The following is a 12996-nucleotide window of genomic DNA, read 5'->3' on the forward strand; positions in this document are numbered from 1 at the left end:
TGCTTCTCTGCACTGGCATTTGAACGCCCAGGGGCTGCTCCCTGGCTGGCATTCAACTTTAACACTCCATCCAGAGTGTTCTATTTTTACTGCTGTGAAATCTGTCTCTATTCTGATTGCTGCATATGATCATGACCCTAAAAGAAAATAAAAACAAAATAAAATAAATATAGTTGAGTAAGGTTGGGTTGCCTCCCAACAAGCGTTCTTTTAACATCACCAGCTTGACTTTTAGCTCCTTATGGAGTTGAGTATGGACTTAGATTTTTGCCCCTTATAGTGAATCTTCTTCCTGTCTTCTCATGAATGAGCTCCACATGCTCTAAAGACAGGACACGACTCACTGTATGTGGTAAGACTAGCTTCTTAGTGAAGACAACTCTCATGCCAGGTGAGAGGCCTTCAGTTGGGACTTTTTTGTCCCTCCAACCTTTAGGTACTTTTTTTTAGTACCTTTGTGCTAAGGGGGCTCTGTAAAGCTCTGCACAGAAAGAAAGGGTTGGAACACTAGGTGTTGCACAGTTGTCTCTTTCTTATCAGAGGAAAAATTGTGATTCGACATCTTGAATAAGATATAGCCCTTTCCTAATTGGAAAACCATTTCTCCCTTAGCTACATTAATCAAGGCTTTTGTAGTAGCTAAGAAAGGTCTTCCAAAGATGACACAGTCATCCTCATCCTCTCCAATGTCCAAGATAATGAAGTTTACAGGGATGTAGTAGTTTTCAACTTTTACCAAGACATCCTCTACTAAGCCATATGGCTTCTTCATGGTCTTGTCTGCCATCTCTAATGAGATGTGTGCAGCTTGTACCTCAAGAATGCCCAGCTTCTCCATTACAGAGAGTGGCATGAGGTTTATGCTTGACCCTAGGTCACACAGAGCCTTTTCAAAGGTCATAGTGCCTATGGTGCAAGGAATCAGAAAGCATCCAGGATCTGGAAGCTTCTGAGGTAGCTCTTGCTGAACCAAAGGATGGAGTTCTTTGGTGAGTAGTGGAGGTTCTTCCTCCAGAGAATTTGTACCAAATAACTTAGCATTCAGCTTCATAAGAGCTCCTAGGTACCGAGCAACTTACTCTTCCCTAGTGTCTTCATCCTCATCTGAGGATGAGTAGTCATCAGAACTCATACATTGCAAAAGTGCATTCAAAGGAACCTCAGTTGTCTTTATAGTTTCTTTTGGTTCTGGGCTAGAGGGTTCTTGAGTGGGCTTTAAGCACTCAAAGGGTGTGCTTTGACTGGCGTTCAACGCCAGCTTTGTCAGCTTATTGGGCGTTGAACGCCCTTGCTGTCTGCCCTGACTGGCGTTAAACGCCAGTTCCTCTATTGTTTTGGGCGTTGGACACCCAACAGGGATGTCCTTACTAGCATTCAATGCCAGCTTTCCTGGGTGTGTGGGCGTTGAATGCCAGTGAGGGGTTCCTCACTGCCGTTCAGTGCCAGAAAGCCTGCCTGGTTGGGCGTTGAACGCCCATTGAGAGGTTCCTCACTGGCGTTCAGCGCCAGAAAGACTGGGTGTTTGGGCGTTGAACGCCCAGCCAGTGCTCCCTGGCTAGCATTCAATGCCAGTTTTTTTGCCAGGATGGGCGTTAAATGCCCAATGAGGGGTTCCTCACTGGCGTTTAACACCAGGCTTGCTGCCATTGTGGGTGTTGAACACCCAGTGAAGGCTTCTTCATTGGCATTCAACACCACCCCATTCCTCTCAGTTTCGGCCTCTACCTCCGCGGTTATGGCCTTGCACTCTTCTCTTAGATTTACCTCAGTGTTATTGGAAAGAGTGTCTGGAGGAGTCTCAGGGGTCCTCTTGCTCAGTTGACCAACTTGCACCTCTAAATTTCTAATGGAGGACCTTGTCTCATTAATGAAACTATGAGTGGTCTTAGTGAGGCTGGAGATTAGAATAACTAAGTCAGAAAGGCTCTGCTTAGAGGTCTCCATATTCCCTTTAGAAGATGGGAATGGTGGTCTATTATTGCACCTATTCTGGTTCCTTCCACCTTTATTGTTATTGAAACCTTGTTGAGGTTTCTGTTGATCCTTCCATGAAAGGTTAGGATGGTTCCTCCATGAAGGGTTATAGGTATTTCCATAGGGTTCTCCGATGTAATTCAGCTCTTCCATGGTGGGTTGATCAGGATCATAAGCTTCTTCTTCAACAGAAGCTTCCTGAGTACTGCCAGCTGCAGTTTGCATTCCAATCAGATGCTGAGAGATCATATTGACCTGTTGGGTCAAGATGTTATTCTGATCCAAGATGGCATTTAGAGTCTCAACTTCATGAACTCCTTTCTTCTGAGAGGTTCCATGATTTACAGGATTCCTCTCAGAGGTGTACATGAATTGGTTATTTGCAACCATCTCAATGAGCTCTCTTGCTTCAGCATACGTTTTCTTCAATTGGAGGGATCCACCTGCACAGCTATCCAAGGAAATCTTTGATATCTCAGACAAGCCATCATAAAACACGCCTATGAGGGACCATTCTGAGAGCATATCAGGAGGACATCTCCTAATCAGCTGCTTGTATCTTTCCCAAGCTTCATAGAGGGATTCACCTTCTCTTTGTCTGAAGGTTTGAACTTCCACTCTAATCTTGCTCATCCTTTGAGGAGGAAAGAACTTAGCCAGAAAAGCATTTACAAGCTTTTCCCAAGAGTCAAGACTCTCTCTAGGCTCGGCAACCAGCCAGAACTTAGCTTTGTCTCTTAGAGCAATGGGAAAAAGCATCAGCTTATAGACTTCAGGATTAACTCCATTAGTCTTTACAGTATCACAGATCTATAAGAATTCTACAAAGAACTAATGTGGATCTTCTATTGGAAGTCCATGGAATTTGCAGTTCTACTGCAGAAAAGAGGCTAACTAAGGCTTAAGCTCAAAATTGTTAGCTCCAATGGCAAGTACAGCAATGCTTCTGCCATAAAAGTCAGAGATAGGTATGGTGAAGTCACCAAAGACCTTTCTAGGCTCATCTTGTGGTTTTGCCATATCCTCCAGTTCTTGTTCAAAACTTTTTGAAAGGTCTCTTCCGGAGTGTTGTGCTTTAGCTTGTTGTAAATGCCTCCTCAGAGTCTTCTCAGGTTCAGGATCAGGAGTCAAGAGGGGTTCTTTATCCCTGTTCCTAGTCATAAACAAGAAGAAAAAAAAAGAAAGAAAAGAAGAAAACTTTTTGTGCCACTTGGACCAAAGAGTTTCCAGTTAGGTGTGAAGAGAGAAGAAGAAGATAGAAAAGAAATAAAAGAAGTAGAAGAAGGATACTTTGAAAATAGGGGATAAAAGTAAATAAGAGAGGATGAAAGATGAGAAGGAAGAATAGAGAGGGGGGTAGAGTTCGAATAATTAGAAGTGAGAAGAGAAGAAGTATAAATAGAAAAAGTAAATAAGAATTAAAATATTTTATTTTTATTTTATTTATTTATTAGTTTCAAAAATTAAGTTATTAATTTAAAAAGAATTGAAAATTAGTTAGTGAATTTTCGAAAATAGAAGAGAGAGAAGAGGAAGAAGTTTTCGAAAATTAAGAGAGATGAGAGTTAGTTAGGTAGTTTTGAAAAAGAAGAGAGAGAAGAAGAGAGTAGTTTTCGAAAATTAAGGAAGATATGAGTAAGTTAGGAAGTTTTAGAAAAGAGGAGAGAGAAGATAAGATATTAATTAAGAAAAGATTGGAATTTTAAAATAAGATAGAAGATAAGATAAGAAAATATTTGAAATTAGAAAAAGATAAAATAAGAAATTAAAAAAGTTTTGAAAAAGATATGATTTTTAAAATTTGAAATTTGAAAAAGATAAGATAAGATTTTTGAATTTTGAAAAAGATATGATAAGATTTTTGAAAAAGATAAGATTTTTTTAAAAAAGATATGATTTTTATTTTTGAAAAGATTTGATTTTTGAAAACTTGACAACTAAGATAAGATAAAATAAAAATTTAAAATTGAAATCTGAATTTTTATGGTTAATTTTCAAAAATTATGGTTAGAATTAAGTTAGAAAAGATATTTTTTATTTTTGAATTTTTTGATGAAAGAGAAAAATACACAAAAGATGCAAGACTTAAAATTTTTAGATCTAGTACCTTTAATTTTCAAAAATTTTTGGAGGGAAACACAAAGGGACACCAAACTTAAAAATGTTAAGATCAAAACACATAAAAGACTCAAGAACACTTTGAAGACTCACAAGAATACAAAGAACAAAATTCAAAGACTCAAAGAACACAAGAACATAAAAAAGAACACCAAACTTAAAATTTTTAGAAAACCAAAAATAAATTTTCAAAAATTAAAAGAAAATAACAAGACACCAAACATAAAAACTTGACATAAGATTTAAACAAAGGAACTATTTTTAAAAAATTTTTTGAAAGAAGGACTCAAAGAAACAACAATTACCAAGAACATAAGCACAAGGCTCTAACCAATTGAACAAATAAAATAAAAATATTTTTTTCAAAACACCTTTTAAAAATTTTCTAAAAAAATAGAAAAAAAATAAAAATAAAAATAAAAGACTCAACAAGAACACAAGACTCAAACAAAGAAAGGACAAATATTTCTTATAAAAGGTTTAAGAAGAAGAAAATAGAAAAATTAAAAGACTCAAATCAAGAACATAAATTGAAAAAAGAAAAGAAAAATATTTTTGAAAAGGTTTTTAAATTTTTTTTCAAAAAAATAAGAAGAAGAAAACAAAAAATAAAAAGACTCAAACAAAAATAAAAATTACCTGATCTAGGGAGCAAGACAATCCGTCAGTTTGTCCAAACTCAACAATCTCCGGTAATGGCACCAAAAACTTGGTAGCACGAATCTCCACACTTTCGTACTATTGTACCAGCAAGTGCACTGGGTCGTCCAAGTAATACCTGAGCGAGTCAGGGTCGATCCCACGAGGATTGTGGTTTGAAGCAAGCTATGGTTATCTTGCAAGTCTTAGTTAGGCAGATCAAAAGGTTGTTGGATTGATGCAAGGGCAATTCATGAAAGGGATATATTGTATATATTAAAATCAGTAATAGGAATAAGGTAAAGGATTGGAGTTGCTTTACCTTTCTGAATTAACTCTGGTACTACTGTCTTCTCTGCTTGTGAATGATCTTCTTCTTTGGCAGGCTGTATGTGATCAACGCCATGGGCCGTGGTCATTGATCTCCTCTGTTACAGATTAAATGCCATTGGTCGTGGTCATCCAATCTGACGAAGGGTGAGACGAAGGGTGAAGCACTTAGCAAGTCATTCTCTTGGAGATCCTACTCAAAGCGCCACAAACAAGGTCGAATCTTCCGGATCAAAGAACGCTGCTTCTATAGATTCTAGCCTATACCACAGAGACCCTAATCTCTCCGGAAATTGACTGAACTGGTGTCTCGAGAAGTCCCCAACGAAGTCGTGGATTAACCGTCTGAGAGATGTATAAACATAGTTGTTGGCTCGTGCTTTCCAGTCACATATTCACACGAACCCAAGTAGACGCGGGTGTTTGTCAGGCACGTTCGTCTTAATGTGATTAACAGAGCTAATTTTTCAGATCATCCTATTCACCACGATGAAGATCGGATATACATCTTAGAGATAGATCAAACACGGATCGGAGAAGAAACAGAAATACTTTTATTGTCAGCAGGGCTCCTCCCCTCAACCTAGGAGGTTTAGAAACTCATACTAAAGTAAAATACAAAGTAAACGTGTATGATGACTCAAAGGAATCGAAGAAGGTTTGATTTACATAAATAAAATCCCTTAAATACTAAACAGATGACTAGTAAGGGTAAAGCAGTCTATTCAGTGCTAAAATCCACTTCTGGGGCCCACTTGGTGAGTGTTTGGACTGAGCTTTGATGAGATCCATGTGCTATGAGGTCTCTTGGGCATGGAACACCAGCTAGAGGGTCCTCTTTGGGTGTTTGTACATATGTCTCTGCTCCTTAGGCGCTGGACGCCTGGAAGGGGGCAGGAAGCTGGCGTTGGACGCCAGTTTTGGGCCTTCTAATCCGAAGCAAAGTATGGACTATTATATATTGCTGGAAAGATCTAGCAGTCAGCTTTTCATAGCCGTTAAGAGCACTCCATTTGGACGTCTATAGCTCCAGAAAAGCTCTTTCAAATGCAAGGAGGTCAGATCTGGACAGCATCTGCAGTGCTTTCTTTATCTTTGAATCAGACTTTTGCTCCAACTCCTCAATTTCAACTAGAAAATACCTGAAATTATCAAAAAATACAAAAACTCATAATAGAATCCAAAAATGTGAACTTAACACTAAAACCTATAAAAACTTAATAAAAACTAAATAAAAACTACTAAAAACTATATAAAAATGATGCCAAAAGACATAAAATATCCGGTCATCTATGGTCCATCACACGATTCCTATACCGTAGTTTGGTCACATAATAATTAAAATCAAATCTAAAACCTATCTCAGCTCATCACACCCTAGTGCCATTTGCATGCCTAGCTATTCAAGTTCAAGCTTCTTTCTAGCTCTATATTTCATTTTAGTGGAGTTTTGGTACATACAACAATTGAAAAGATGGTTGATTAATGTGGGAAACTTTCCCACTACCTCTTCCCCAAATAGGTGCATACATAATCTTATAAACATATCCAAAGATGACCACAGGGGTTGGTTTATCACTATATATGTTTTTTATCTTCATTTTACTTTTTATTAAAAATTTTCGGAATGTCTTATTTAATTTCAACCCCATAATGTATCACAACATCATAACATATATATGGTCCTACCCAACTTGTGCACGTCCTTCAAATTGGACATATGCATGTGGAAAATAGCTTAGATTCTACTTTTTTGGGATTCGAGGGACCAGAGTTGACTGGCTCCAGCTGTATTATATAGTTTATGTGTATTTGAACTTTCTTTGAAATCTGAAGTGCGGAACTTGTCCTTATCAGAAATGTTAAATGGTATCCTTTTCTTTTGGTTGATTGCAAGGAGGAGGGGACAAGAAAAACTTATAGATATATCTGGTTAGAGAGGAATGGACGAATTTTTAATAATAAGAATATTGGAATAGAAGAGATATTTTACAGATTTTTTATCAGTTATAGGAATTGGTGTAATTTGAATTTTTTTTGTTGTTGATGATAATATCAAAAATAACATAAGAGATTATTTGTAGACATTAATTTTTTACTTTTGTATCTTGTTTTGAGACTGTTAGAGATCTTATTGTTCCACTTATCGTGTTAAGCTCTTTTTGTTCAAAAAAAGATAATTACTTGCACTCTAGTTCAGACTATGATAAATATAGTCATTATTACCATATTGAATATTCAAAAGGATATATATATATATATATATTGGATATGTTTACATACAAAGATCTATGACTGAGACAGGAACGTCTGCATATAAAGTGTGTGTTGCCTATTTATGTTCATTATTGTTAGTCCAACTTGGTTAAACTCTAATAACATTGTAATAAGCAGACAATTAAAATTATAAATCATTATTCACGTTTACTTTCTTATGTTTCATTTAATTTAAGTAAACAATATATAATGGTTTGCGTTTGTCAACTAATTAAGGATAAATATGTAAAACGATGAAAATTATTTAATAATTGGTCAATATGAATTTTATTGGTGGTTTAAAAATTGATCAATCTATTTAGATTACCAACTTTTTTTGGTTGCAAGAAAAAAAATTTAAACACTACTTTTTTTCAGTTAAAAAAGAATGAAAGAAGGAAAGAGAAAGAAAGAGACCAGGAGAGAGAAATCAGAAATGCACACTTTTCTTTTTAGATGGTTACAAAAAAGGATTCAAACCGAAAGTGAAACGAAAGGCAATAACAATGGTGCTCATACGGCAATGTGGCGTAAACCGAAAACTCCAGTGCCAAAACAAAGATATAAAATAGTTTCCTACTTACTTCTCCAAAATTAGCTACTAAATTAATTATTTTATATTTATATATAAATATATATTATTTTAATTATTTTTATAAAAATATTATTTATACATTAAAATTAACTACTAAAATTAAACACTATATATTTGTATATAAATAAAATATATAAATATGATACTTTTAGAGAAACAAGTAAAATAAGAATACATATGTATGAGTACGTGGCTATAATATGAAATTTTGTGGTCTTTTACAAATAAATTGTACAAATAAATTGAAGATGAGAATAAACAGTATAAAAAATTTCACTGATCACCTGCATAATAGTAGCAGTCTAGAATAAGAACAAAAAGAGGATAGAAAAAAGAGAAAGAAAGATTAGTCAGAAAGAAAAAAATTCACAATGCACCACACCTCCCTTCATTTTCTCTAACTATTGATATTCTCTTCTTCTGCATTATTTTTCAATTTCAGTTAGTTAGAACCATATCTCCCTTCTCCTAGCAGTGTTCTTTTTTTTACTCTATTGCCCCTCTTTATTGTATCATTATCCTCCACGTGAAAAACGACCTTGTCCTCAAAGTTAAAGAATGGGTAGGTTGATCTCATTTCTTCATACAGCTCCCAAGTGGCTTCTTTGTCGGACAGGCCTTGCCATTTGATTAAGATCTCCTCTTGTCTTTTTCCATTATTTTTTACCATGTGATGTCCCAATACCATATGTGGCTGTAGTTTACAACTTTTCTCATCAATCAACAAGGGTGTGAGAATATTGGTCGGTTTAGGGGCGCCTTCACATTTTTTGAGTAAGGAAATATGGAAAATCTGGTGGATCTTAGCTGTAGGGGACAGAGCAAGCCTATATGCCACTTTCCAAATTCGAGAACTAATCGAAAAAGGACCAAAATACTTCATGGACAATTTCTGGTTCTTTCGAAGTACCCCCAAATTTTGTCGATATGGATGCAATTTGACATAAACAAAATCACCAATTTGAAAGTCAACCTCACGTCGCTTGCAATCTGCCTGCGCCTTCATTCGTTGTTGCGCCCGTTCTAAGTTTCTCCTCAACATCACGAGGACCCTGTCCCGCTGTTGTAGCTGCTCTTGCAATGATGGAATGTCTAATGGTCTTGGTTCATATTTGAGGAGAGGAGGAGGATCTCTCCCAAAGACCACCTTGAATGGCGTCATGCCAATGGCCGAGTGAAAAGAGGAATTGTAACTATATGCAGCCCATGGTAGAAGTTTGAACCAATCTTTGGGGTTCTCTTGAGTGTAGCACCGTAGATACATTTCTAAGCACCAATTAAGGACCTCAGTTTGGCCATCCGACTCGGGGTGATACGCTGAACTTCTAGCCAATGTGATACCATGAGTTCCACAGCATTGCTCCCAGAACTTACTAGTAAAAACTTTTTTCACAGTCTGAAACAATCGAATGAAAAATTTCATGCACACTCACCACGGTTTGAACAAAGGCTTCTGCTACTTTAGGCACTGTGTAATCAATGGGCAGTAGAATAAAATGGGCAAATTTTGATAATCTGTCGATCACCACTAAAATAATCGAGCAACCATGGGACATCGGAAGGCCGGTAATAAAATCCATCAAGATATCTTGCCAAATGTGTGAAGAAATTGGTAGAGGTTCAAGGAGCCTTGTGGGTGGTTGTGTACTATACTTTGCCTATTCGCAAATGTTGCAAGCTTTAACATAGTCGCGAATAGATGAAGACGTTCCCTTCTAAAAGAATTGTGCAGCTAAACTGCCCAGAGTTTTCTTATACCCACCATGTCTTTCTATCAAAGAGTTATGGCTTAGATGCAACAGCTGTTGAATTAAAGAGAGCCAGCCGGGATTATAATGCGATCGTCCCAGTACCATAACCCGTGGCGTTGTTGCAGCCGGCCAGAGCATTTTTTCGTCTCCAAGAAAGTGACATCTGGCTTAAAAGACCGGTGTTCTTGTTGTAATAATGGCGGCAGACTGTCGGTAATCGTGGTAAGCTCCAAGAAAGCACGAGATAGCCTATCCGTGCCTTTATTTTCACATCCTTTCTTGTATTCAGTTGTAAAATTGTACCCAAGTAATTTAGCCAACCATGCTTGTTGTTCCAGGGTATAGATAATCTGCGCTCGTAACTCTTTAAGGCTCTTGTGGTCTGTTCGTATTATAAAGCAAGTAGTGCCGAAATTTAGACACCGCAGCTAGAATTTCTTGCATCTCATGCGCATATACTGACTGTCTCTACGCAGTAACAGATAGCTTCTTAGAGAAATAAGAAATCGGAACCGCTTTGGCTCAAAACAAAGCGCTTATCAAAATCAGGCAGTGCCAAAACTGGAGCATTGGACAAGGCACCCTTTAGGGTGGTAAAAGCCTCCATTGCTAGCAAAGACCAATCAAAATTATCCTTCCTTAAAAGATCAGTCAAAAGGGCAACAAGCACAGCAAATTAGCGGATGAATTTTCTATAATAACTGGCCAAACCCAGAAAAGTCCGTAGTTGCTTAAGAGAGGTAGGAACTGGCCACTCCCTTATCGCCTGCACCTTGGACTCATCAACTCGGATCCCTTGATGGGAAACAACATGTCCCAAATAATCCACCTCTATTTTGCCAAAGGAACACTTTGATAGTTTAGCATATAATGCATTGCACTCCAGAATATTCAACACATGCATTAAATGGTTTAAGTGTGATTGTCAATCCGGACTATAAACTAATATGTCATCAAGAAAATGAGAACAAACTTATGCAATACCTCATCAAAGATGGAGTTCATCAAGCTCTGGAATGTAGCCAGAGCATTCGTTAAACCGAATGGCATTACCAACCACTCGTGGAGGCCTTGGTGTGTGCGAAAAGCAGTCTTAAGGCAGTCCTCGGGGCGGACTCTGATTTGGTGATACCCGTATTGTAAGTCCAATTTGGAGAAGTAATGGGCACCAAACAATTCATCTAAAATCTCATCCACTGTTGGCATCGGGAATGAATCTGTAACCGTGAACACATTCAAAGCGCGATAATCTGTACAAAAATGCCAAGAGCTGTAACCGATGAGAAAAATGGGCTGGTGCTTGGCCGTATAATACCCTTTGCCAGCATGTTAGCCACTATGTGCTCTATTTCAGATTTTTTGCTGTGAGGGTATCTGTATGGCTTAACTTTTACCGGCGGTGCATTGGGCACAAGTGGGATTGCATGATCATGAGACCGAGGTGGAGGAAGGCCCTGTGGATTCTGAAACACTGCCTTATAAGTGTATAGCAACTGTGTAAGTTCGGGCTATAAATCAGTAAGTATTTCGAATGGAGTAAGGTCCTTGCCAGGAGCGAGTTGGAGCTACAGAGTATATAATGCCACAATTTCCTTAGTGTGGTTTAGCCGTTTGAGCTGATGGAACCGTGCTTGTGCCGGTATATAGTTCATTTCCCCTTGCAAAGTGACCAACCGATTCCCATCTAAAAAGGAGATGAATTTCTTTTTGTAGTTCACTAAGTATGTATCCAAAGTTTCCAACCAAATATCACCTAAAACGATTTCCTCAGTTGCAATTGGGAGCACAAAAACATTGATGAAGAGAGTATGGTCATGGATTTGAACCGAAACTTCCCTTACATTTCCCTCACATTGGTGGAGATCACTACTGCCCACTTGAACCTTGAATTGTGGCGCCTGGTGAACAGCCAATAACAAGCGCTTGGTAAGGGCTAGATAGATGAAATTATCCGAACTGCCACCATCCATCAAAACACGGACATCTTTCTCATTCACAGAACCAGAGAATTGAATTGATCTCCTGTCTGAAGTTCTTGTCAAAATGTCATAAGAGAGGTGTAATTGTTCGGGAGAATTAGATTCAACCGGTGGTGGCTGCTTGATTTTGAGATTTTCTTCTACAACAATCTCTTCCCAGGGTAATTCCTCCACAGATTGGATTAAGAAATAGTGTTTGGTAGCACAACGATGTGAAAGGGAGTAACGTTCATCACAAGTAGAACAAAGGCCCTTCTCTCTCCAAAATTGAATGTCCATAGGAGACAACTTACACATGGTGGCTGGTTTAGGTGGTGTTGGTAGTAAAGGTGAGGTTGAAGATGAATTTGATGGTTGGGATGTTGTGGTAAGGGCCAGTGGTTTGGGTGTGGGGGCGTGACGAATGGATTTTGGACGGTTTAGAATTTCACTAATGAAATCTCGTTGTAAAGTATAGTTTCTAAACCAATCACTAATCCTTTCATACAAAAAGTTGTTTGTCACAAGTACAAACCCCTAAAATTTATAAACCGAAGTATTTAAACCTCGGGTCGTTCTCCCTAGGAATTACAATGAAGTGTCTTGTTATCGGTTATGAGTTATTTTGGGGTTTTGGATAAGAAGCATGAAAAATAAACGGCAATGAAAATAAACTAAAAACTATAAAAGGCTCTTGGAAAGGTGTGAGAACTAGAAGTTCTATCCTAGTTATCCTTCTCAATTGTGATGAGAATTGTTCATTGCTACCACTTAGTTAACCCTTACTAATTAAAGGAAAGTCAAGTGGATGAATTGACTTGAGCCACAAGTCCTAGCCAACTCCCAAGGAAAGACTAGCTTTAGTGCACTCCAAACCAATTAGCAATCTCTCCAATTATCAATCAACAAAGGAATTAGATAACTCAAGTATCACTAATTACTCTACCTAGGCCAAGAGGAACAAAATCTACACTAAAACTAAAAGAGACATTTCAACAAACACATAAAGTGCAATAGAAGTAAACATTATTAATTGCAAGAATTAAAGGAATCTACAACTACAAAGGTAAGAGATCAACAATAGAAAAGCAAAGAAGACACATTTATTATGAATTACCTCTTATTGAATTGAAAGAAAATGGGATGAACAATACTAGATCTACAACAAAGTATAAGAACAACATGAAGGAAATTGCAATAAAAGAATGGAAGAAGAATCAATGTCATTACAAGGAATTGAGATGTAGAAGTAGAAGAACATGAATCTAAATCTAGACCTAAGAACTAAACCTAATCCTAATCCTAATTCTAGAGAGAAGTGAGAGCTTCTCTCTCTAAAACCCTCAACTAAAGTAATTAGTTAGTTGGAAGTGAT

General features: G+C 37.4%; 1 protein-coding gene across 1 annotated transcript; it reads right to left on the reverse strand.

Annotated features, from left to right (window-relative positions):
- Positions 1–8354: 8354 nt before the first annotated feature.
- Positions 8355–11939, reverse strand: LOC140179193 (uncharacterized). Its single transcript, XM_072217858.1, has 4 exons — positions 11247–11939; positions 10979–11156; positions 10648–10913; positions 8355–9308 (listed from the first exon to the last, which is right to left on the reverse strand). The coding sequence occupies exons 1-4, from the start codon at positions 11937–11939 to the stop codon at positions 8355–8357; spliced, it is 2091 nt and encodes a 696-aa protein (XP_072073959.1).
- Positions 11940–12996: the final 1057 nt, after the last annotated feature.

This window comes from Arachis hypogaea, chromosome 15 (assembly GCF_003086295.3).
Source record: "Arachis hypogaea cultivar Tifrunner chromosome 15, arahy.Tifrunner.gnm2.J5K5, whole genome shotgun sequence".
Lineage (NCBI taxonomy): Eukaryota > Viridiplantae > Streptophyta > Magnoliopsida > Fabales > Fabaceae > Arachis > Arachis hypogaea.

Bases quoted from the DNA above. Each gene is read 5' to 3' on its own strand.
- LOC140179193 (XM_072217858.1), bottom strand. From the start codon at position 11,939: ATGTGTAAGTTGTCTCCTATGGACATTCAATTTTGGAGAGAGAAGGGC. The intron at 10,914-10,978 runs GTATTATACGGC...ATTTTTGTACAG, and splicing joins GGCTAACATGCTGGCAAAGG to ATTATCGCGCTTTGAATGTG. The intron at 9,309-10,647 runs GTATTGCATAAG...CGATTGTTTCAG, and splicing joins TGAACTCCATCTTTGATGAG to ACTGTGAAAAAAGTTTTTAC.